The 26,392-nt window shown below is 48.1% G+C and overlaps 1 protein-coding gene across 1 annotated transcript in view; it reads right to left on the reverse strand.

Moving 5' to 3' along the window:
* The window catches only part of MDGA2 (MAM domain containing glycosylphosphatidylinositol anchor 2), a 207,523-nt gene that overhangs the window by 59,303 nt on the left and 121,828 nt on the right, over nt 1-26,392 (reverse strand). Inside the window, exons 7-8 of the mRNA XM_053980828.1 lie at nt 19,112-19,441; nt 7,328-7,621 (exon numbers count right to left, since the gene is read on the reverse strand). Coding sequence (XP_053836803.1) covers nt 7,328-7,621; nt 19,112-19,441 — 624 coding nt within the window. The remainder of the gene's footprint in view (nt 1-7,327; nt 7,622-19,111; nt 19,442-26,392) is intronic.

Below are 26,392 nucleotides of genomic sequence, written 5' to 3' on the forward strand. Positions count from 1 at the left end.
TGTAAGGAAAGTGTGAGAAATCCTGTTACAAGGAATTTCCTACCAGGAATTTCCAGCAGGGAAGCTGCTCATGGAGCCAGCAGCCCATGGAGACCCCCGCCCCCCCCACCCAGGAGATGAGTGTGGTCTCCACAGAGAGGCGACACCAGCAATTCCATGGATGATGGATAATGACTGGAGTGATTCCCAAGGGAATGATGGTCCATGGAAGCTCCCCCAGGCAGGTGGAGGACCTGGACAACACTCCATGAGTGAGATCCATGCCCTACCAAGCCAAGGACACGGATGCAAAACCTTCATCTGCTTCGTTCCCCCTGTGCTGGGCACCTCCAGTCCTGGGGGAAATTGTGGGAAGACCTGGAGGGTCTTGAGCGTGTCCAGGGAAGGGAACGGAGCTGGGAAGGGGCTGGAGAATTCCTGAGGGAGCTGGGAAGGGGCTGGAGAATTCCTGAGGGAGCTGGGAAGGGGCTGGAGAATTCCTGAGGGAGCTGGGAAGGGGCTGAGCCTGGAGCAAAGGAGGCTCAGGGGGGACCTTGTGGCTCTGCACAGCTCCTGCCAGGAGGGGACAGCCGGGGGGGTCGGGCTCTGCTCCAGGGAACAGGGACAGGAGGAGAGGGAACGGCCTCAGGCTGGGCCAGGGCAGGCTCAGGGTGGGCAGCAGCAGGAATTTCCCCATGGAAAGGGGGCTCAGGCCTTGGCACTGCCCAGGGAGGTTTGGAGGGATTTCCAAGCCCTGTGGCACCTGGGGACAGGGGTCAGTGGTGGCCTTGGAAGTGCTGGGAACGGTTGGATTTGACGATCCCAAAGGGATTTTCCAACCTCAGCGATTCCACTCAAGACTCCTCTTGCCTTCAGTGATTTCACTCCTGATGTGGTTCCTCAGAGCCTGGTGGAACCCAAAGGAAATCTCTCCAAAAAATCATCTTTCCCCCAGACCCTCCCAGCATTCCCTGAATCCAGGACCTCCAGTACTGAATCCAGCATCCTCTGGCCCATCTCCACTGGAAAACCTGATTCTGTGGGACACAAAGCGCTCGAGTTTCATTCCTGCTGGAAGGAATCTTCCTGCTGACACTGTTCCCAGCTCCACAGGCAAAATGATTTGCAAACCTCCCTATTAACAGCAGCGGACAGGCCTGAATAATAACGCTGGAACTGGGAATGAAATCCAAAGGATTTGGGAGGGAGCACGGGGAAAGCAGCAGCTTGTCTTTAAATCTGTGGATTGCCTTCCAAACTCTGTTTTATGAGGCAATTACAGGCACAAAGTTGAATATTGGAAAGTGAGACAGGAGGAGAGGGATTTATGGAGCTAAAAAAACAGCTGGGACGAATTCCAGCAGCATCCATGGACAGTGTTATTTGTGTCCTGTGTCAATCCAAATAATCTTAATTTTTAATGCTGCACTTTGCAACCAGAGTTCTGTCGAAATCCATATTTTGTGTAATTATGGGAATTAATCACCTAAGTATTACAGGACAACAAAGGAATTATATTTACTCAGAATCTTCTGCTGTTAAAAATTAACTACATGGACGAGTTAATTATTCCAATTTACCTTTCCCTAGCTGCTGTTGAGTTGTCCTTGGTTTTTGTGACTCCTTTATATTCCAACCACAACATTCCCTCTCATCCTGCTGCTCACCTTCTTCCCATGATAACTGTGGGGATGGATATGCCTGAATTCCACAAGGTTTTGAGAATAATCTCATGGGTTTTCCTTGGCCCTTTTGGGCTGGAATTCCCATTTTCCCTTCAAATCCAACCCTTAACCTGTTATTAATTGGGAATAGAAGAAGTTATGGCTGTTCCATCCCTGGAAGTGTTCAAGGTTGGATGTGGTTTGGAGCAACCAAAGATCTGATCCTTCCTACTTTAAATGGGGATATGGAATATTTACATCTCCTCCCACTCGTTTTTCTTCTTCCAAAACCATTTTTATTTGGAAGACTCTTTGCTCCCGCCCTCAGACAGTGCAGGATTATCCTCTCCAAGACCAATTCCCAAAAAAATCCCAATATAAATAATTCCATTTTTGCCTCCCTCAATAACATCTCTGTTTATTCAGGTTCTGGAGTGCTCTGGTTTTTTTTTTTTTTGGAATTTCTGACAGGAAGGCCTGTCCATGATAATAATTTTAGTAAAAAAAAAAAAAAAAAAAAAAAAAAAAGAAAAAATTCAAATTATCTGGTTCTCATCTAAATTTTCCACGGCGCCAGGGTTTGCATATTCATCACCTCCCCAGGTCACCAAACTCACGCTGCCCTTGACCTTGCTAAATGTCAAAAAGCTCCTGGGATTTCCCTTTCCCCATCCAGCCATCCGTAATTTCCCTATTTTTTTTTCCCTGCCTTGCTCCATGTGGATAAATTACACCCAAAGCCATCCTTGCCTCTGGGTTACTCTGAAATCGGCCTCAATCCTCGCATGAGGATCTTAGAGAATAGATTTTGTTGTTTTACAGTTTTCTGGGAAATTCCTGGACTAGAAATTAAGGAGCAGGGAATGATCCATAGGTTAAAAACCACAACATGGGAATTATCCATGTGGAGTGCCCCAATCTCTCCACATTTATATATAAAATAAATGTAGCAATAAATATCCCCACAGGAAGGTCAAAGCTTTAAGCTCAGCTTAAAGCTCTTCCATAGCCTGGGAAAATCCTTTTGGGCAGGAATGTGGAATTCCTCGGATACAACCGGGATGGAAAAAAACACTGAAAAGCAAATCAAAATTATAAAAGCAATGGGAGCACCATTATTTCGATATTTTCTAATTGTTAAGGTCATTACTTCTTTGGAAGAGAAGGGAAAAAATGGCTCAGAATTTAAAAAAAAAAAAAAAAAATTGACCCTGTTCTAAACTTATTTTTAGGCTGTTCTTACTCCCACCACAAACAGCCCAAATTAAACCCAACTTTTATCTCCAGAGAAAGAATTCATTCAGAAAGTGATAAATGCACCAGCCTGGGAATGGATTGGGTTATGTAATATTTGTCCTGAATATTAATCAGCTTTTCTCACTCAAATCTTCAATCATAAGGAGGAAAAAAAAAAGATGTAAATAATATTAATATTAAATGCAAATTATGCTTTCCTTCATCATTCCAGCCTGTCTAAGCATAGATTTATAAGAGATTTGTTTAAAAATCCAGATATTTGCCCCACTTGATTTCCCAGATTCCTCAGTTATCCCTTTTTAATGAGTTTTCATAATTAAAATTTTATAATCTGCAAGATTTCACTCTTTGGGAGTTTTACCACACTCCTGATCTGCATTCACAAGACAATTCCATGAAGTTGGTAAATTCCCTCAGGGATTGGCCACCCTACCTGTTCAAACATTTTCTCCCAATGACTTTCCTAAAGTTCCAAGAGTTTTTAGCTCATTAATCCCAGTCCCATTTGGGATGGGGAACGCTTCCTTCTCGCACAACAATTTTTATTTCATTATTAATACAATATTTGCATATAAATATTTCATCAAGCAGATATTTCGAGAGCAGACCCAGCACATTCCTGAGCTGCCAAATTGCCTTTCCAAGGCAGAAAAATTCCTTTTCCCATTCCCAGCTGCAAAGAAATCGAAAATCAAGGAAAGAGAATTCAGGGCTGATGGAAAATGGGAATAACTCATTTCTGCTGCTCCCCTCAGCACCTGAGATCATCACTCAGCCTCATCCTTCTCCTTAATTAGCTCTGTTCCATTCCCAATCTAATTCCTGCAGGATGAGCCCCTTTTCCCAAGTTATTTGGAATTTATTACCAAGGAAGAATGACTCAAATAAAGTCGAGCTCCAACAGGACAGGAAGTTCTGGAGCATCCCAATGTGGCCACCAAAACTCTGCCAGCCAGGCTTCCATTAAATATCTTGGATATTTTAAGAGGCCTTCCAAGGGTTTGGAGATGGATGAGTTTGGGAAGGGGTTTGTGCTGTAAATTGGATTTTATGGAGCACAGAAGGAAAAGGGAGCTGGGGAAAACAATCCCATCCTCACTGTTCTGATCACTTGAGGAGGGACATGATGGAAATGCTGCCTAAGGTGGCATCTGGTGGCACTTTTGTGTCCCCACTGTCTCCTGCAGCTGGAAAAGTGGAGCTGGAAATTGTCCCTGGATTGGGCCCTGTCTGCCACCAGCAAGGTTTGATTTATTCATCAAAAATTCATTTATCCACAATTGCAGCTGGAAGATCATAATATAGAATCCCAGGATTGTTTGGGCTGGAAGGGACCTTAAATCCCATCCCATCCCATCCCATCCTATCCCATCCCATCCCATCCCATCCCATCCCATCCCATCCCATCCCATCCCATCCCATCCCACCCCTGCCATGGCAGGGACACCTCCCACTGTCCCAGGCTGCTCCAAGCTCCAATGTCCAGCCTGGCCTTGGGCATTCCAGGGATCCAGGGGCAGCCACAGCTGCTCTGGCAATTCCAGCCCAGCTCCATCCCATCCTCCCAGGCAGGAATTCCTTCCCAGTATCCCATTAACCTATGATGGGAAACCTCAGAGCAACCTGGGATACTGGGAGGTGTCCCTGCCCATGGAGGGGGTTGGAATGGGATGGGTTTGAAATTCCCTTCCAACCCAAACCATTCTGTGACTCCAGGATTTTCATTTTCCTAGAGAAGTTTTAAGATCTAAGGTAAAGATACCAAAAAATAATCTTAAACCACAGCTCAAGGACAAACTGTGACCAAGACCAAAAATCCACAATTTTCCTGAAGAACTGATCCTGACATCATTGAGATGAGATAAAGGGACAGCAGTGGAAAAGAGAGGTAAGGAAAACAAAAAACTCATTAGATGAGGGGGTCAAATTTTTAAAAAATCCTTTCTATTTGAATTTACTTTTCACGTTTCTTTAGCTTGACCCAACAGATATAACCTGGAGCAGTAATTCCATGGAAGGATTTGCCCTGTGGAACAGATTCCCAGGGAATGAGCACATTCCCAAGGCTGCAGAGGGCGAGATTATTGGGGTGTTTGTGCAGGGGCAGGGATTGGATTTGTGATCCTTTTGGGTCCCTTCCCACTCAGGATATTCCATAATTCCTTTAAAATAGATTAATTAACCACTTCTAGTGAGACAAAGTCCTGCTGTCACAAGGAGAACCTTCCCAAGAATGGGAAAGTTCTCACTCAGCACTTCCACAATGAAATCCATGAGTTGTTCTCTAAATAAAAGTGTTCCATTAAAAATCTTTCCCTGTTCATCACTGCTGGAAGCATCTAGGATAAATATTCCCAAATTCTGAAAAGAACTGGTTTTTATGACAATTGGTTAAATGCCACCGTCGGTACAGAAACGCCGCTCAAGTCGTTGGGAACAAAAACTTTCCTCCCACAGGAAAAATAATCAAAGCTTTCCATAATTTTTCTCCATTCATCTCCAATTTGTCACTTGCCAGGATGTGAACAAAGGGAGTGGAATTCTAAACACGGAGAGATGAAAGGAAAAGCGCCTGGAAATACCTGTTGAACTCCTACTTCTTGGAAGCATTTTCAGGTTGTGTCCCTTCTCTCAGAATTAGGAAAATTCTGCATCTCAAGCAGAACAAAAATGCATCAAAAGAAGGCGTTTGGCAGCAGGAAAAGGTGGGAAAATAGCAGCGACCCAAGCAATGCATCCCCAGAATCTGAGAGTCAGCAGAGTCATCCCATGGGATCCACCAGGAACTGCCTCAGGCCCTGAGGAAGTGGGAAGCTGTTGGAATTCCTGATCCACAAAATATTTTCTACTTTTCACAGCAAATCCATGCCAGAAAAAGGGGAAGGAAGCCACTTCCCCCCTCCTTATTTAGAAGGATCAACACTCCATTGTTTCTGTGGTGATTCTCATTCCCAGATTCAGAGAATCCTGGGATCATTGAGGTTGGAAAAGAGCTCCAAGATCAGAGTCCCAGCTGTGCCCAATTCCCACCTTGTCCCCAGGACAGAGCTCTGAGTGCCACCTCCAGGAATTCCTGGGACACCTCCAGGGATGGGCACTCCAAACCTCCCTGGGCAGTGCCAAGGCCTGAGCCCCCTTTCCATGGGGAAATTCCTGCTGCTGCCCACCCTGAGCCTGCCCTGGCCCAGCCTGAGGCCGTTCCCTCTCCTCCTGTCCCTGTTCCCTGGAGCAGAGCCCGACCCCCCCGGCTGTCCCCTCCTGGCAGGAGCTGTGCAGAGCCACAAGGTCCCCCCTGAGCCTCTTTTTTTTCCAGGAAAAAATGACTGAGCCAAGGACAGGAGGCACAGACCCCTCATTCTCAAGTTCCAGTGGGATGAACCCCCTCCTAAAACAGCCGACCCCACAACTAAGAGAAACCCACAAGGGAGAAGATTCCATCCTCCCTTCAGCCTTGACTTTGGGATTTAAAGCTGGAGCAGCAGGAAAAAGCTGGGCTGGAAGTCCTGCAGATCCCAACCGTGTAATCAATGCATCCAGAATTTGTTACAAAGCAGAGCCAGGAAAAACAAATCAGTTACTTATCAGCACTGAGGACGTGTGAGGAGCAGCTCTTCCCTGGAGGCCCCAGAAGAGGTCATTTGTGCTGAGCACAGAGTGCTGCTAAAAAGCCAAGTGACAGAAGATTGGGGCATCTGAAAGTGCAATAAATGAGGGCTGCACTTCATAAAACACCCAAATTAAGTCCTGACACAGCAGCAGACGCAGAGAAGTCGCTCAGCACAAAGAATGGCCCATTATGCCCCCGCTATTCCCCAGAAGCCGCCTCAAACCAGGCTGTCCATGTTCCGACAACAAATGCCGCACGTTTCCAAAATAAACCAGAACTGATTCCCCCCCTTTTCCCTCCCCATTCCCGGGGCTGGCTGGCAGAGCGGAGCAGGCTGGATCGGGATGCGGATCAGCTCCCGGGGAACAGCTCTTGCCCTCCTTTTTCCCTCCTTGTTTTACACAGCAGCAACAAAAGAGCTCAGGATCAGCTCAGCATTTAGAGAAATATGTCCTCCCATCTCATCTGCTTGTTCGTGTGTCAAGGAATCCAAAGCTGTGGGGAAAATAATGATTGCCTCACACTTGGTTGGCTTTCTTTTGTTTTGTTGTTGTTTTTTGTTTTTTTTTTTTTTTTTTTTTTGTTGTTTTGTTTTTTGTTTGTTTTTTTTTTTTTTTTTACCAGAAATGAGACTCCTATGTCATTTTTACTTCCACATTTACACAGAATTCATGGATTCAGGGAACTACAGAGACAAACAACCCCCCATCAAATATGTAACAGCCATAAGACTTTTGCTGCTGTTTGTTTAGGGGAAGAATAAATCAGCTTTTTCTCGGCACAACAAAAAGAAAATTGAGGGAAATCAGGTTTTACTCACACTGCACGATGAGCTGCACCAAGGCCTCTCTGGGTTTGACGTTAAATCCGTTGTACTGGCTGGTCTGGCAGCGGTAGGTCCCGGTCATTTCCCGGGAAACGTTGACGATCCGCAGGATCCCGTCGTAGCTCTCGGTCTGCAGGGCCCCGTCGGGCATGGCCACCTCCTTGTCCGCCCGTGACCACAGGATGATGGGTTTGGGCTTCCCGGTCACCTGGCACTGCAGCTCGATGGTGTCCCCTTCCCGCGTCACCAGCGGGGACTTCTCCTGAGGGACCGTCAGGTTGGGGGGCACTGGGGAGCGGGAAAGGAGAGGGGGTCAACAGTCAGGCACCGTGCAGGGATTTCCTGCTCGGGATCATCCATGGGAAGGCAATTTATCCACGGCCACGCGTGGGTTGTACCCATGGGAAGCTCCCACTTTTATGGGGTGAAGTTCTCAGCAGCCTGGAGAGCTTCAGAGTATTGTAAATGCAGGTGAAGCCGGTGGGAAGAAATGCTGATGTCTGACTCAGTTCAGGAGGCTGAATGATTTCTTTATTATAACTATGATATAATACATTAATATACTATTAAAAGGAGATACTAAAACTACAAACCTGCTTTTCTAACTCCCATCTCTAACTCACTCCCAACTCGTGCCCCTCTCTGAGAGTGCAGCCACAGGTGGGTTGGATTGGATTGGATTGGGTTGGGTTGGATTGGATTGGATTGGGTTGGGTTGGGTTGGGTTGGGTTGGGTTGGGTTGGATTGGATTGGACTGGGTTGGGTTGGATTGGATTGGGTTGGGTTGGGTTGGGTTGGGTTGGGTTGGGTTGGGTTGGGTTGGGTTGGATTGGCCACCAGCCCCAAACAATCCTCACCAGACCCCAACCAAGCAATCACCCCAGGGAAACAATTCTCCAAACACATTCCACGTGGGAAAAACAAGGAGCAGAAACAGAAATTGTTTTCTCTTTCTTCTCCCTGTGCTGCTCTATGAAAAATCCTGAGAGAGAGAAGAATGTGCTGCCACACAGAGAAGATTTCCCAGCCTTGCTGTGACACTCGTGCCCTCCCTGTGTGTCCCTGCCACCGCCCCAGTGCTCCCCAGTGCCCTCCCACCATCACTCACTTCCCCACTGCCAGCTCTGCTTTCCTTTAAAGGATCATTTGGTGCTAAATGGCATTTTTTTAGAACAACCTGGCTGCTGATTTTTTATCCAGCCCATGGATAAATGGCTGTGGATGAGGAAGGAGTGTGGCAACTGAGAAATGACCTCAGAATTGGAGGCCTGGCCCCAAAATGCTGCTGGGATCTGTCACGGGAGGTTCATCAAAGTGGTGTTTATTCCATGGGGACAGGCATTAACAATTCCAAAAGGGATACTGGAATTATTTCCAGCAAGAGTTGGGCAGCCCCATGGAGCAGGAGCACCCCACAGTGAGCTGGTGATGGCCAAGGACACGGGATAAGGATGTGGATGTGTGGGAGCAAATCCAGAGGAATCCACAGATCCACCAAGGGCTGGAGCTGCTCTGGAGCCAGGTTGGGAGAGCTGGGAATGTTCCCCTGGAGAGGAGAAGGCTCCAGGGAGAGCTCAGAGCCCCTTGCAGGGCCTGAAGGGGCTCCAGGAGAGCTGGAGAGGGACTGGGGACAAGGGATGGAGGGACAGGACACAGGGAATGGCTCCCAGTGCCAGAGGGCAGGGATGGATGGGAGATTGGGAATTGGGAATTCCTGGCTGGGCTGGAATTGCCAGAGCAGCTGTGGCTGCCCCTGGATCCCTGGCAGTGCCCAAGGCCAGGTTGGACACTGGGGCTGGAGCAGCCTGGGACAGTGGGAGGTGTCCAGCCTTGCTTGGAAAACGCTTGGAATGCTGTGTGGTGGGTGGAGAGATGGAAAATCCTGATTTAAACCCTGCCCACTCTTCTTTTCCTTTGGTGCCTCGTGAAAACTCATCTTTCCTCATGGATCTCCTGTCCTGAAGCTTGGAGAGACATTCCCTGAGGGAAAACAGCCCCTCCAGGAGCTTTTCCTCTCCTCCCTGTCCTTCTCTCAGCTCCTTTCCTGGAATGCCAGGGCTGACAAAACCCAGCCTGCACCTCCCTCCTGTCTGCAGGAAAAATACTCCAAAGCAATTTTCAACCCCCAAGGGACAGAAACAACAAACTCGTCCCCGTGAGAAGCAATTCCAGCTTTCCCCTGGGATCTGCTCCGTGTCACCAGCCCTGACAAGCCTGGTAGGAATTCGGAGTTGAAATCTGGGGCTTTCACAGGAACCAAAGTGCTGCTTTCAGCTGTTTTGAAGGCTTTAACAGCTCCTGTCAGGTGGGACAGGCAGACATGGGAAGAGCTTTTTCCACAGGGAAGGAAAAATTATTTTATACTTAAAAAAAAAAAACCACGGGAAAAATTAAAAAGAAATAAACAACAACTGCTTAATAAAACATTTCCAATATGAATAAAACATTATTAATTCTCAGTTATGTGGTTTTGTGCCACGGCGGGTTCTGAGCACAGGAAAATTCCCAGGGGAGCTGGAGCACTGTGAAATTATGGACCAAAGTGGGAGAAAGGTGCTATTCCAAGAAGGAAAATACAGTTTATAGGGAAAGGTCTGCAGCTAAGAGCCTCCCCCTGGATTTTCCAGCTCTCCTGACTTGTGGCTTCTCAGCTGAGGGCAAATTTGACAGAGCCCTGTGTGGATCAGGAAAAATCCTGGATTTGTCCTTCTCCAGCCTGTGCAGTGGATCTGCTCCTGGCCGTGACTCTTGGGATCCAAGCCTTTCCCAGCTGCATGGATGCTCCTCAGGTTTCCCTGGGAATCACAGCCTGCCCTGGCTCAGGGATTCACTGCCCACGAGAGCTGAGGGGTCACGGCCCTGGCATGAGATCCCTGATATCCCTGTGATCCCGATATCCCGAGGGAAAAGCCCTGTGCCAGCCCACACAGCTCTGCTGCAGCCCCAGCTGGGGCCAGGATGGGAGTTCTCCCTCAGGAAATTGTCCCTGTGGATCTATCCCTGGACTCGTGGTGCTGGCAGCCTCTTCCACATCCCAACATTTCCAGGCTGAGTGAGAGCAAAGGGTCTGAGCTATCCAATCCCAACCTGGGAATCCAATCCCAGCCTGGGAATCCAATCCCAGTCTGAGCTGTCCAATCCCAACCTGGGAATCCAATCACAACCTGGGAATCTAATCCCAACCTGGGAATCCCAGTCTGGGAATCCAATCCCAACCTGGGAATCCAATCCCAGTCTGAGCTGTCCAATCCCAACCTGGGAATCCAATCACAACCTGGGAATCTAATCCCAACCTGGGAATCCCGGTCTGGGAATCCAATCCCAACCTGGGAATCCAATCCCAGTCTGAGCGATCCAATCCCAGCCTGGGAATCCAATCACAGCCTGGGAATCCAATCCCAGTCTGAGCTATCCAATCCCAGCCTGGGAATCCAATCCCAACCTGGGAATCCAATCCCAGCCTGGGAATCCAATCCCAACCTGGGAATTCAATCCCAACCTGGGAATCCCAGTCTGGGAATCCAATCCCAATCTGGGAATCCAATCCCAGTCTGAGCTACCCAATCCCAACCTGGGAATCCAATCCCAGCTGGGGAATCCAATCCCAGTCTGAGCTGTCCAATCCCAACCTGGGAATCCAATCCCAACCTGGGAATCCCAACCTGGGAATCCAATCCCAGTCTAAGCTATCCAATCCCAGCCTGGGAACCCAATCCCAGTCTGAGCTATCCAATCCCAGTCTGAGCTATCCAATCCCAACCTGGGAATCAGCCATTCCAGCTGGGACAAGGCAGGGAACTTGGGAAAAACACAAGAAGCACGTCCAAGTTCGGCGGGGGGAAAAAAGCAGATCCGCGACAAAAATCCCCTGTGCAAGTGCAATAATTCCCCCTCTTTTTCCATCAGTTTTTCCTGAAAAAGCAGAGATAACAGCACAGCAAAAAGCTGCACCTCGCTGAGATAAGGAGCACCACCACGAGGGTGGTGACAGCTGATAAGAAAGGCTCTGTCAGTGTCCCAGATGGAAAGATCCCCTCAAATCCCCGACTCCTCGTCTCCCGTGGCATTTTGCAGTGCCTGTCACTGCGAGGCAGCTGATAGCTCGTTATGCTTCCCGGGATTTATTCCTGTTGTTCCTGGAAACAGCAGAGGGGACAGGAGAGACAAGGCCATCCATTAAGATGAAGAATTCCAGGGGCATTGCCATCAATCCAAAGCCTGGCTGCACCTCTGGGGCACATTTGAGGAACAGTGAGGTCCCACCAAGAATTTCTCTGTCCCCACCCCATTTTTGCCTCCAGCTCCCTCAAATTTAGACCCTCTAATTAGGGGGATTCTGCACTCTCTAATTAGCAGGAAAAAAAGCTCCAAACCTTTGCTCAAGGATGAACAATTCCAGGGCCATCACCATAAATCCAAAGCCTGGCTGCACCTCTGGGGCACATTTGAGGAACAGTGAGGTCCCACCAAGAATTTCTCTGTCCCCACCCCATTTATGGCCCCAGCTCCCCCTAAATTTAGATCCTGATTCTCCACTCTCTAATTAGGGGGAGAAGAAGCCCCAAACCTTTGCTCAAGGATGAAGAATTCCAGGGCCATCGCCATCAATCCAAAGCCTGGCTGCACCTCTGGGGCACATTTGAGGAACAGTGACCAAAGCAATGAGGTCCCACCAAGAATTTCTCTGTCCCCACCCCATTTATGGCTCCAGCTCCCCCAAATTCAGACCTTCTAATTTCTCTAATAAGGGGGTTCTCCACTCTCTAATTAGGGGGAGAAAAAACCCCAGACCTTTGCACAGGGAGGGTTTTTGGCAGGGTTTCCCCTTTTCAGCCCAGCTATTTGTTGTCACAACCTCACAGGTATTTAATTAGCTCTGAGCTGTCTGTTCCACTGGCAAATGTAGCTGGAATTAGCAACAGGCTGAAAAAATAAATCTCTGTTTTTGGGGAACAGTGACACAGCAGGCACTGACAGCCTGGGCACGTGTGATTTGTCTCCAGGAGCAATCCACCTCAAAAGGACTGAGGAGAAAATGAAAATTGGATTTTTTAAATTTTTTTTTTTTTCCCCAAGATTATGGAGACCCCAGAGCAGGGAATGGTGAGTCTGGGTGAGCAAGGTTAGAAACAGGGAATCATGGAATTGTTCAGGTTGGAAAACGCTCTGAGATCATTGAGTCCAGCTGCTCCACGGCCACCACTGCCATATCCAGAGGGATTTTAAATCCCTCCAGGGATGGGGACTCCACCCCTGCCCTGAGCTGAAGAACCTTTTCCAGGAAGGAATTCTCCCTGATATCCAAGTAACCCCTCCTGGCACAACCTGAGGCCCTTTCCTCTCTTTCCACCACTTGTGCAAAGATGAGCAGGCAAAGGAGGGTCCAGGGGCTCAAATCCATGAGGAAAGGAGCAGGGATGAGCCAAGGATGTGCCAGCCAAGATGCTGCCAGTGGGATGGGCAGCGAGGGGTGCCAGGCAGGTGGGGAGGGTGTCGCCAGCTGTGCCAGCTGCTGTCTCCCAGCAGGTGCTGCTGTGGCACAAGGAGAGCCCTGGAGGGCTCAGCCTCTTCCCGAGGGCTCCTGCAGCTCCAGAGGCTGCTCCAAGGAAAGGGCAGCTCTGTCCTTGCTTTGCAGAATGAAAAGTTACCCAAATCCTAGGTGGAAACAAGAAATGTTCCCTCAGTCCTGCAGTCCACTGCCCAGGCTGGAAAAGGATAAATCCATGCTTTTTCCTGATCCTAACTGGAAACAAGAAATGTTCCCTTATTCCTGCACCAAGGGGCGTTAAAATAAATTCACACTCTCAGCAGTTTCCTGAAGTGGAGGGTGACACAGGGAGAACAAAAAGCTTTGGTGACACTTGGAAAAGTGACACCTGGAGAACAAAAGGCTTTGGTGACACTCAGAGGACAAAACGCTTTGGTGACACCTGGAGAACAAAACCTGGAGAACAAAAAGCTTTGGTGACACCTGGAGAACAAAACCTGGAGAACAAAAAGCTTTGGTGACACCTGGAGAACAAAACCTGGAGAACAAAAAGCTTTGGTGGCACCTGGAGAACAAAAAGCTTTGGTGACACCTGGAGAGCAAAACCTGGAGAACAAAAAGCTTTGGTGACACCTGGAGAACAAAACCTGGAGAACAAAAAGCTTTGGTGGCACCTGGAGAGCAAAACCTGGAGAACAAAAAGCTTTGGTGGCACCTGGAGAGCAAAACCTGGAGAACAAAAAGCTTTGGTGGCACCTGGAGAGCAAAACCTGGAGAACAAAAAGCTTTGGTGGCACCTGGAGAGCAAAACCTGGAGAACAAAAAGCTTTGGTGGCACCTGGAGAGCAGACAGCCTTGGTGACACTCCCGCAGCACCGATTTAAAGCCACGTTGTCACCCTGTGAGTGGGCAGTGGCCCGTGGTGAGCAGGTTCTGCTGATCTCTGCCCAACCCTGGTTTTAAATAAAATATCTCAGACAGCTCGGCCTCCCTGGGCTGCTGATCCAGCACGAGGTGAGGTGGCAGGAGGTCACTGCTCTCCTGCCCTCCGATTTTTTTGTTCTGCTCCCTAGACAGACATTCCTGCTGCTGGAGAGAGTGAAACCAGGCAGGAACTCTTCCAGCTGCTCTCCTGTGGCAGTTCCAGTGTAATTCCAGAGGATCCATGATCCAGCACTGTCTAGAGGAGAACAGGGACAGGACAAGACAGCCATTTCCAAGGAAAAAAAAAAAAAAACACCAAAATTCCTGAGCCTAATTTGTTTATTCCTTGTGTATTCTGGGTGTTGTTAGTCCTACTCGAGCTCTCTGAAGTCCTGATGGATCAAATTCCAGCTTAATTAACGGATCAGAGAGATTAATTAAATGCCAGAGAGCCGTTTGCAGAGGCAAGGAGCTGCAGACAGAGCAATCCTTCAGAGGCGCTCTGATCCCATTAAAACGTCCTTGCCCATGGAGGCCGGATGGGATCCAACATCCCTTCCCAAAGCATTCCATGATTCCAGGACAATCACAGGTGGGCAAGGAGCCCCCACAAGTGGTGGCCTCACAACTGCTGAGCTCTTCCCTGGGGATTTTGGGGGCTGCTGGCACTTCTGTGTCCTTGGGAGCCTTCAGGAAATCATTTCCTTGGAGCGACCCCTGTCAGTGACAGGGAAAAAATCCCGGGATAATGCGGCCAGGCTACTCCACACGGATTCACCCTAATAATTAGGATCAAGCCCAGCAAAGGAGTGTTTGAGCAGCTCATCAAGAAATCATCCAAGCTGGAGATCACCCAGAGAGAATCTCCCCAAGGAGCTGTTGGAATTCACATCATCCAAGGAATTCAAACCCAGCCTGGCTCAGGAATATTGAGGAGTCCACGCTGTGCTGGCTGGAAGGGAGAACGAAGTTATTTGTGTGTCCTACTTCTGCAATATTTATGAATTTGAAGGGCTGAGTGGCCGGGATTAATCACCCTGTGCCTGAGAGCTGCAGTTTGGGCCCAGCTCATGATTCACGCCCTGACGTGGTGCTGGAGTTTAGACAGGGCTGAGCCGGGGCACAAAATAGATTTGAGCAAGATCATTCCACCCGGGAAGGGCAGCAAGGGATAATTATTCCTGAGGGATAATTATGCTGCTTCTGTCTGTAAACAGAGGCTGGAACTGCTCAGCTGCTCTGTTTTTTTGGGAGAAATGTTGGGAAACACCGAGGAGCTGCTGCTGGAGGGGACCCAGAGGTGAGAGAAGAGCCCGGGGGGAGATTTGCTGATCCAGGAAAATGCCTGGAAAAGCAGCTGAAGCCAAGAAAACTTAGGAGAATTTCCTTTACCCTTTCCTCCCCACGGAAGAGGGTCCATCAAGGCCCTGAAGTAGAAGGGAAATGGAGCAGCCTGTCAGGAATTCCTGGCTGGAATTTCACAGGTGCTTTCCCATCGTTCCAGTTCCTGTGTCTCCCCAGGCAAGGTCCCAATTCCAGAGGGGAAATTCCATGTTTTCTGGGGCACAAACCACTCCTAACTGCACATAAGAACACAATATCCACCATGGATTTTATGGAATCACAGAATCCTTTAAACTGGAAAAGCCCTCCAAGATCACCAAGTCTAACCATCAACCAGCACCGTGGTCACCACCAACCCATGGCCCCAAGTGCCACATCCACACGGTTTTTTAACATTTCCAGGGAAGGGGACCCCTCTGGACTGCCTTTTCCATCCTTTCTGAGAAGGAATTTTCCCTAAGATCCAATTTAGCCTACCCCTGAGGCTGTTTCCTCCCACCCTGAAGTGATGGTGAGGCCGTGGACAAAGGGTCCAGTCCTGAGGGTTGGGATGATCCTGATTTTTGGACAAAAATTCTGCCCAGGCAGGGAAATAATTTCAAGATCAGTGCTTGGAACACAGCACTAAAGCCCTAAGCCACCACCTTGCTCTGCAGCCGGAGGAAAGAGGAACATTTAAAACCCAGAACATGCAGAGCCAGCAGGAAATTAGGGAAATTAATTCCAGCGCTTTTGCAGGAGCCGTGCTGAGGAGCATCCACGGATGAGGAGAACCACGGGATGAGGAGTCCATGCACAGCCCCCTGGAGAAGGACAAAGAGACTCTGCCACACAGAGGGTGTCAGCTCCCAGAAATCCTGCTGGGATCAATCCGTGGAGGGTGGATTTATCCCAGATTCCCCAAGGGATTGTGCTGTAGAGCAGGACAGCAAGGGGCTCCCAAGGATGGAATCAACAAGGAAAACTCTGCACATTAAGCACTGAACCAGAACTATAAAAGACAAAGATTTGCAACAAAATACAGCGTTTTTCTGTCCCTTCTGCTCCCTGCTCCTTCCCAAGATAAATTCCAAGGATAAGGGCTCACCAAACCCATCCATTTGCTGCAATAACCAAAGGCCTCTGCCATCAAGCACCTCTCTGGACTGGTGCTTAAGGTTTACAAATATCTTAATTAGCCACTAATTACCTCCCAAACCCCACATCCTCATTATGCAACGGCTGTGATTCCAATAAACATTTCGAGCTGGAATCAAGGTCTCTTTTATGTCTCATCAAAGCAGGAACAGGAGGACCAGAGGACTCCTGTGGCAGCACCGGATCAAGGCTGCAGGTCCTGGAACGGCAGCCTGCAGCTTTAATTAATTCATTATTTCATGGAGAGCTGATTAGCTTGACAGGGAAGCCCTTTTCATATTGCAGAGCCTCACATGGAGCAGTTCTCCAAGAATTTCTCCGCCCGGATCTAGCAGAGCTTATGGAAAGCCAAATTTATCCCTGGAAGTGTTGGAGCAAGCTGGGATAGCAGAAGGTGGCCCTTCCAACTCAAAGATCCCTTCCAACCCAAACAGCTCCATGATTCCATGATTCCATAATTCCATGATTCCAGGATTCCATAATTCCATGATTCCATGAGATCTGGAGGCCTCCAGGCCCTGTGTTCATCCAAAATTCGTGTCCTGCTCCGGGATGTTCCCATCCTGAGGTGGTACAAGCTCAGCACATCCTCAGACTCCTCCTGAGGGCAGGAATTTGATGTTTTTCCATGTGGGACATCTGTCTGTGCCCACACGGGGTGGGAATGAGCCACGGGAATGACTCCCATAGGAAAAGAGGGATCAGCGCTTCCTCCAGACCTTCCCATGGCAATTCAGAGCAGGAACACCAGAAAATAAAGGAAAATACCCCAAAATAACAAATCTCTTCCCTGCTCGATGATGTCTCCAGGGAAAAGATGGAAAGGGAATGAGCCAGAAGGGATAAATTCTGATTTTTGGGAATAAAAACAGCGTCCTGAACAGAGCAAAAAATCCCAATCCAAAGCTGATTCTTCCTGCTTAAATCCAATATTTGAGGCAGAGAGAAAAATCCCTTGCACAGGCTGACACCCTCCAATCCACCTCTTTATTTTAGCTTACCACAACCCCACTTGATTGAGGTTTTCGCTGCTATTTTAACATCTTGTTGCTTTTTTAGCATCTTCTGCCTCCAGGTTTCCATGACATGATCCCACATATCCCGAAAAACCCAGCTTGGCTCTCAGCAACATTTGCCCAGGGTGGGTTTTATGGATGACAGGGTTTTTCTAGGGCAGATATTTCCACGTTTGAGTCTCATTCCCACTCTTCACTGACCTATTTTATTGAGATATGGGGGGAGCAGCGAGGGGATTACTTCAGGTCCATTTATATAAGATACTCAGGACATAAATCCGTGTTTTCCCTGCTGAAAATGTCAAGGGAAAAAAAAAAAAAAATATTCCTGCTAAACAAGGGCAATTCCAGAGCCACACGTCCATTCCCAACCTCCTGGAGAATTCCTGGATTTCCTCCTTCCTTAGGATTTGACACAGCCCCTGCTGCCCCACTCCAGGAGGAGCTGCACAAACATCAAGAAGAGGAAACTCCCCCCATCCCAGACATCCAGAGGGAAGGTAATAAACCCCTGCAAGTCGTGGCATTTGGGAAATGTGTTTGTGCCTGGGCCTTCTGTTCCTAATTAGCAGAGCAGTAATGAATCTTGATGAATCAGTAATGACCTTCAAAGCACTGCAACTATTTCAGCTTCCACTTGGCTGGGTAATGAAGTCATTCCAAGAGCAGAATTCCTTTTAGGATGCTGCAAAAGGCTGAGCTCAAATCCCACGATTTCTTCCCCCTTTCCTGATTTTCTGGAGTGTTCCAGGACGGGAAGTTTAAGGGGTGACAGAATTCATCATTTCCTGCAGGGATTGTGGCGAGCTGATAGGAATGGCCAGCTAATGGATGTGTCCAGGAAATCCCATCAGTTTTCCCAAGGATTCCCAAGGAAGTCCAGGGAATTCAGTAGTTACTGGATGCATGACACAGCACTGTTTGCTGCACAAAGTCTGCATGGAATGCTCATCCATCATTCCAAAGCTGGCTCTTCTCCTCTAAGAATCCTCCCAGTTCTTTTCTTGACAGAAAAATCATGGAATCATGGAATGGTTTGGGATGAAAGAGACATTAAATCCCTCCCAGTGCCACCCCTGCCATGGCAGGGACACCTCCCACTGTCCCAGGGTGCTCCAGCCCCAGTGTCCAGCCTGGCCTTGGGCACTGCCAGGGATCCAGGGGCAGCCACAGCTGCTCTGGCAATTCCAGCCCAGACAGGAATTCCCAATTCCCAATCTCCCATCCATCCCTGCCCTCTGGCACTGGGAGCCATTCCCTGTGTCCTGTCCCTCCATCCCTTGTCCCCAGTCCCTCTCCAGCTCTCCTGGAGCCCCTCCAGGCCCTGCAAGGGGCTCTGAGCTCTGCCTGGAGCTTCTCCTCTCCAGGGGAACATTCCCAGCTCTCCCAGCCTGGCTCCAGAGCAGCTCCACCCCAGAGCACCTCCATGGCCAAAAATGATCCAACGGGGAACTTCCTCCGGTTTCTGTTTTTTGACCAAAGCAACTCAGCCCCTGATTGAGTCTCAGGGAATCCCAGAATGGTTTGGGATTAAAACTCATCCCACTCCTTTGCCATGGCAGGGACACCTCCCGTTGTCCCAGGCTGCTCCAAGCCCCAGTGTCCAACCTGGCCTTGGGCACTGCCAGGGATCCAGGGGCAGCCACAGCTGCTCTGGACACCCTCTTTGCCAGGAATTCCTTCCCAATATCCCATCTACATTTCCCCTCTTTCAGTGTGAACCCCGAGTCCTGTCGCCCGCTCCTGACGAACATTCCCTCTCCAGTTCCCCGCAGCCCCTGGAATGTGCTGGGAGGCCTCCACACAACCTCCCCCACCACGGGGTGCCTTCATCCACACAAACCCAACCCCAGGGAATTCCCCCTCACCCGTGCTGCTGGAGATGTTGACATCGATGCTGATGTCCGAGATGCCGCCTCCCTTGAGGGACGCCACGCAGGTGTAGGTCCCGAAATCCGTGAACTTGAGGTCGATGATGTCCAGGTTGGTGGTGCCGGGGGACACGTCGGGGTCGGTCTGGGTGATCACCATCCTCTCCGAGCTGCGCAGGGGCCGCCCGTTCTTGAACCAGCTGAAGGTGAGCTCCTCCGAGGGGATGGCTTCCACCTGGCACGAGATCTTCACCTCCCGCCCGATCTGGATGTTGTCGTCTTTGTGGTACGGGTCGGGGGTGATCCAAAAGCGTCCTTTTTTTAAGGCTGAAACACACAAAGAAGAGCAATTTTCTATAATAGAGTAGAAATTTGGCTTCACTGGAGGCCTAAATATGATTTGTAGAGTGGCTGCAGCCACAGGATTTGATTTTATTCCCGGGAATCTGCACAGCACCAACTCGGAATCACGAGGATGAACCAGTTGGAAACTGGCACAGAATTAAACTCTGCGGCACGAGCTGAGCTTTTTTGGTATGGAAATAAACGAGATATCAGCCAGAAATTTTATATGGTTTTATGATTTTTATTTCTTTCATTTTTAGGATGAAACATTGGCACGGGTTCCCCAGAGAGCCAATGGACGCTCCATCCCTGGAAAAACTCAAGGCCAGGTTGGACAAAGCTTGAGAAAACTGGGATAGTGGGAGGTGTCCTTGCTCATGGGATGGAATAAGATGAACCTGAAGGTTTCTTCCCACCCCAGTAATTCTGGGATTTTTTGGTGGAATTTCTAGCCCTAACCCTTGGACCTTCCAAAGCACATGTTAAACACATGGACAATTTTTCCACGATGAAAAACAGGAAGTCCCAGCACCTAAATCAGGCTGAGCTGCTGCCAACCAAAATAATTCCTGAGATTCCAAGAGTAGTTTTCCAACTTTGGAGGGATTTCCAGGCTTTTCCTCACCCCTGCCCTGTCAGAGCACCAGAAAAAAGGGAAATATCACCCTAAAATCACTGCTACAACCAGTGGGGTCACCTCCAATCCACCTGGAATCTTCTCCTGCATCCAAGACTATCCAAGCCCCCACTACAAATCCAATTAATTCTCCACCTCGCGCCAGAGATAAGGAAATCTCAGGGTTCCAGACAGGAATTTTTTGAGGGATAATCTACACAGGGACACAGCAGCTCTGGAAAACCTCATTTCCCACCATCTTCCTGATAAAGGAGTATCTTATCCTGGCATTCCATCCCGAGTCTCCAGGAGTGAAACATTCCTGCATCTCGCTCACCTGAATTTTCTGTGAATGAACCTAGAACTCTCCAAAACTCCACCCCCACTGACATCAACTGAGGGTTGGGATGATCCTGACTGTTTTTTTTTGGGAGAATGTTTCTGGATCAGCCATTTAACCTTTCAAGGGCAGAGATTTTTTTGATGAACTGAATCTAAAATGCTCCTGACACAATCCCAAAATCCCTTTTTATTCCCTATAGAGATGTGCCAAAGTATGTTTATGGGCTTATCCAAGTGGTTTTTTTCCATCTGGATGGTCCCAAAACAAAAATATTGGTTAGAAACTGTACAAATCCCAAGGCTGGGTAGAAGTACTGAAGATAAATATTGATATCCACCATTTCTGGTGATTTCTACTGAGAGGTTTCACAATTCCCTGGGTTCCTCTCCCCATTCCCTTGGTCACGGATCCATTTCACAGAATCCCACAATGGTTTGGGTTGGGAGAGACCTTAAATCCCATCTCATTCCACCCTTTCCATGGGCAGGGACACCTCCCACTGTCCCAGGCTGCTCCAAGCCCCGGTGTCCAACCTGGCCTTGGGCACTGCCAGGGATCCAGGGGCAGCCACAGCTGCTCTGGCAATTCCAGCCCAGCCAGGAATTCCCAATTCCCAATCTCCCATCCATCCCTGCCCTCTGGCACTGGGAGCCATTCCCTGGGTCCTGTCCCTCCATCCCTTGTCCCCAGTCCCTCTCCAGCTCTCCTGGAGCCCCTTCAGGCCCTGGAAGGTTCCAGAGATTCCATATTTTGGGCATACTAAAAAATCTACCTGATCCATCCACGAGTGGTGAAAATGTGAGCTCAGATGCAATTTTGGAATTTTTGTTAATTCCAACTCAACTTTGCTAATTCCAACTCAGTTTTGCTAATTTCAACTCAGTTTTGCTAATTCCAGCTCAGTTTTGCTAATTCAGATTCAACTTTGGTAATTCTGACTCAATTTTGCTAATTCAGATTCAACTTTGGTAATTCTGACTCAATCTTGCTAATTCAGACTCAACTTTGGTAATTCAGTAGCTCCTTAAACAAGGACTTGCAAATTCCATGCTGGAAAAGAATTAACACTCCCACCACGTGGAAAAGAATTAACACTTCCAGAGTTTGGAAAATAATTCACATTTATTTATTAGGCTGTCTTTTCAAGGTGGGGGGAGGAAAGCCTGAATTTGAGCTATTTACCCAGTCCCACAGGGTAGGAGAGGATTCTTCCATTGAGGAAGGCAACATTTTTAAGGAGAGAATGGAAAAATTGATATTTTTCTAGGAAAAGCGTCATTTCAGACGCTGCTCCTCAGTTCTAACCACATCTTAAAGTATCCAACTGGTTGATTTTATTTATTCATTTATTATTTAATTTATTTACATTATTCATTTACTTATATTTATTTAAGGGAGTTTCATGGCTTTAATCAAGACGGAAGTTTTTGCACTTCTCTTTACTGAGCAGCTCTCCTTCCCTTGGGAAATTCTCAGCCAATTCCCAGGAATCAGCACTACCAAGTTGGAATCACGAGGATGAACCAGTTGGAAACTGCCACAGAATTAAACTCTGAGGCACGAGCTGAGCTTTTTTTTTTTTTTTTTGTGTGTGTGTGTGTGGAAATAACAGCACAAACAATGCTTACACACACAAAAAAACCCTCAATATTTTATGCAGATCCTTTTCAGGCAGGGGAAAACCAAAAAAAGAACTCGATGGGCACGACCAGCCCAAATTAGTTGCTCATAACCTCAATAAACTATTTTTATTTCTGAATTTTCAGCAGTTTCTCCTGCCTAGAACTGAACAAAGTCTAGCAGGGGAAGTCAGGGTAACTTTCCTTTGTGGAAAAGCACAAATTCCAAGGTAAGAAAAGGGGACAGAACCTCAAAGTTTGGGTCAAAGCTGTTTCTTGCAAGTAGAAAGGGGTTGGAACTGGATGGTCTTTAAAGTTCTTCCAACCCAAACCATTCCATGACTCTGGATGAGGTCTCCAAAATCCCTTCAGAGATTCCTGATTCCCACCACGCTGGGAACACCTGAGCTGAGCTTGACACAAACCCACCAGGTGAAGGAAAAGGGGTTTTTGTATAATTTCCTTCAGCCAGCAATCCCATAAAACAATGGCTTGGGTTTTCCTCATCTGTAGATTCCTGGACCTCCATTTCCAGGAGGAAATTTCCAGGAGGGCATTCCAAAATGCCAAGAAGGTTGAGCCATGCCATGGATTTTGTCCCTGCGGTATCAGTCACATTTTAGGCATTGCTGCGAACTTTCCATGGGGCGAGACACGGAAATAAAAGAGAAATTAAAGGTTAAGGGGTTTTTACACAGGCAGAGACAAGGGGGAATGGTTATAAACTAAGAGAGATTTAATGGGATATTGGGAATTAGGAATTCCTGGCTGGGAGGGTGGGGAGGGGCTGGGATGGAATTGCCAGAGGAGATGTGGACAGGTTGGACACTGGGGCTTGGAGCAGCCTGGGACAGTGGGAGGTGTCCCTGCCCCTGGAATGGGTGGATGGAATCATCTCTAAAGTCACTTCCCACCCAAACCATTCCAGGATTCTCTGATTAACCAGCAAAATGTGGGAGATGCTGCTGCAGACCCCTCCCAGAGGATTTTTGGGAACGTCACCAGCACACAGAGCTGCAAAGGAGCAGCAAAAGTGCAAATAAATCTGAAACTGTTCTTTGAGACTCAGCAAAGTGCCAGCCTCGCTCCGAAGAGGCCCCAAAGAACGAGGATGTGATCAAACAACCCGAGATGAAACAACTTTTGTCCTCAAACTCCTCACAAACAGTCCCTGCCCTCCCTCATTAATTATATTTTCAAAGTAATAAAATGCAGTTCAGGATCTCAAGCAAGGCCTATTTGCATTCATCAGGTTCTGTTGATTTTTTTCCCCACCCCCCTCCCTTTATCAACCCCAAATTTTCCTTTAATGCCTCAGAATGTTCCTGCCTCACCAATTTCCAATGGCTCAAACAGCACCACTAAATACATCAAGTTCTGCACCATTTTCTGCACCATTTTTAGGCTTTGACAGGAGAATTATGGACCCCTGGCTGCTTCCCAAGTGGATGCAGGATGCAAGGAACGCTCGGATTTGTGGTTGCTGATGGTTCTGTCCGTGTTTAATGTGTGCCAGCAGGGCCATGGAGCAGCAAAATTCCAAATTTCTGGTTTTAACCTTCACTGAGCAGCCAGAGCCCCCCTGAGGCACCTTTTGTGCCCTCCCCAGAGGACGTTTGGGGTAATTTTGTTTGTTCCCCTTCACTTTTTGTCAGCGGTTTTGTTTTGACCCATTCAGTGACCAAGAGAACTTCACCCAAGCAGATGTGGAGCCCCGCACAGTCTTGGAGCAGATGTTGGAGGTTTGGAGAGCTCAGAATCCAGCCTGGCCATTTTCCTGAGCACCCAGAGTGGGAAATTTTCCATATTCCACTAATTTCATTCTCAGCCCCGCCTCACTTCCAGGGTCCTCCAAAATCACTGGGAATTCTGTGATCTCCTGGATCTCACTGTGGGCTGGGTCAGAGAAGCCAGGAAACCTTTCCTGGTGTCCAGGTGTTCCTGATCCCTTCCTGTTCCCTTCTCACAGGTGGGAAAAAGAGTTTGTGATCCTGGGAAAGATTCTCCAATTTGTTTTTAAGGACAATGGATTACAGAGGAACAGCAAGGAAATGGCCAAAGATCCCAGAATTCCAGGATGGATTGGGTTGGAAAGGATCATCCAGTCCCAACCCCATGAACAGGGACAACTTCCACTATCCCAGGTTGCTCCAAGCCCCATCCAACCTGGCAAAACCATCCTGGAATGATGTGATAATGGATGGAGCAACAAAATCTGCTCCAGTGCCCCACATGGGAAGAGCCCTGCGGTCCATCTTTGTTTTTATCTGGAATTCCAGCCTAAATGGATCCATTTGCTGCCCAAACCCCTCATTCCCACTAGATAAACACACAGAAATCCTTCCCTGCTGTCTTGGCAGTAACTTGTCCACTGCTATCAAATCAAGAGAAGGAAAATCCAAGTTTTTATCCCAAGCTCCAAAGAGACATCAAATTTTTGCTTATTTTTTGCTGTGGGCAACAAAGTTGGGTCTGTCTTCAACATTCTCCAGGATTCCCTTAAATTCCATTACCCAAACACTTTAACAACTGTCCAAAAGATCTTTTTCACTGATGATAATCCCAGTGTGGTCATCAAACTTCATTCTTTATATGACAATACATTGTTCTGTGGATAAAAAATGGGAAAAACTCAGATTTGTGGTTGCCAAAAATTCGCATTTGCTGACATCAACCAGGAAAATATTGGAGAGGAAAATAATGGAGAGGAAATTACAGATTTCTGGCTTAATTGTAAAATTTAATTATGAATGGAAGAACACAACCACACCCCAAGTAATAGAGTTTGTGGATATCAGCTCTGCATAATCAAAGTGTAGCACAGAATTCCAGAATTATTTGGGTTGGAAGAGTCCATAAATCCTATCCAATCCCACCCCTGCCGTGGCAGGGACACCTCCCCCTGTCCCAGGCTGCTCCAGCCCCAGTGTCCAGCCTGGCCTTGGGCACTGCCAGGGATCCAGGGGCAGCCACAGCTGCTCTGGGAATTCCAGCCCAGCCAGGAATTCCCAATTCCCAATCTCCCATCCATCCCTGCCCTCTGGCACTGGGAGCCATTCCCTGGCTCCTGTCCCTCCATCCCTTGTCCCCAGTCCCTCTCCAGCTCTCCTGGAGCCCCTCCAGGCCCTGCAAGGGGCTCTGAGCTCTCCCTGGAGCTTCTCCTCTCCAGGGGAACATTCCCAGCTCTTGGAGCAGCTCCATCCCTCAGAGCAGCTCTGTGCATCCACACCTTCCTTTTCCTGAGAAGCCCAGACCTGGATGCAATTCCCGTCATAAGGACCAGTGTGGGTTGGAAGGTAATCAAAAATAATTCAAAAAAACATTAAAAAAAGAGAGTAACGAAATAAATAGTCAGAGTTTTTAGGGATGACACTGCAACTTGGACCACTCACAAAATTCAGATTCCTTAAACTGGGCATTTAGAATCATGGAATTGTTCAGGTTGGAGAAGTCCTCTGAAAGTCCAAGCACCAACCACTACCACCTCTGTGGTCACCATGTCCTCATGCACACTTTTTGGGCACAATTCCAGGGATTGTGACTCCATCCCACCCCTGAGCAGCCTCTTCCAACACTTCCCAATCCACGAGGAAAAAACTCTGTGATAACTGAGAAAATGCCGCTTCCCGAGTGTTCCCTTCGCATCCCAAGACAGGCTTGAAGCAAATTCCAGCTAAAAAAAGCTCCACATTCCCAACATTTCAGCACCAGCTCGTTCTGCTCCTGTCAACATGATTTGAGCTGGAAGTTTTTGAAATCCTGAACTTCCAGCAGCTCACCGAACAATTAAGATGTCAAACGTCTTCTCCTAAAGCATCTCCAAACTTTTTAATATCAAGTAATTATTTGGCACCTCCAAGGCCAGATGCATTCCCACTTCCAATTTAAATGCAAATCCCACGGAGAGACTTCAGGTTTTGTCTCTACTTTTAGAAACTGCTGCTAATTTTGCAAAGAAAAGGATTTTTTTTATTCCCGTTTTTCCGTGTTCTCGGCTTAATTAGCTCCCGGCTCCTTCGGAGCTGCTCTTTTGAAGGAGGGGGAGGTTTGGATTCCTTTGAATGATGAAAATTTCAGTTTACAACTTGCTCCAGATCTGATCCGTTAAAGAGATGAAGGTGAGATCAAAGGGGGAGAAACTCAGCGTGGTTCCTCTTTTAGCGGCTTTTAGAAGGAAAGATTCTACGGAAATCGGCGTCTCCAGGAGGAAAGACGCTGGGGGTTGGGAAGAGATGATCTCTAAGATCTCTTCCAGCACAAACCACTCTGTGATTCCAAGAAATATCCAAGTGGGATTGAGCTCAGGAGGTTCCTTCTCCGATCTCCAGCTCACACCAGGTTTTCCAAGGACTGAA

Source organism: Vidua macroura, chromosome 6 (genome assembly GCF_024509145.1).
Source record: "Vidua macroura isolate BioBank_ID:100142 chromosome 6, ASM2450914v1, whole genome shotgun sequence".
NCBI lineage: Eukaryota > Metazoa > Chordata > Aves > Passeriformes > Viduidae > Vidua > Vidua macroura.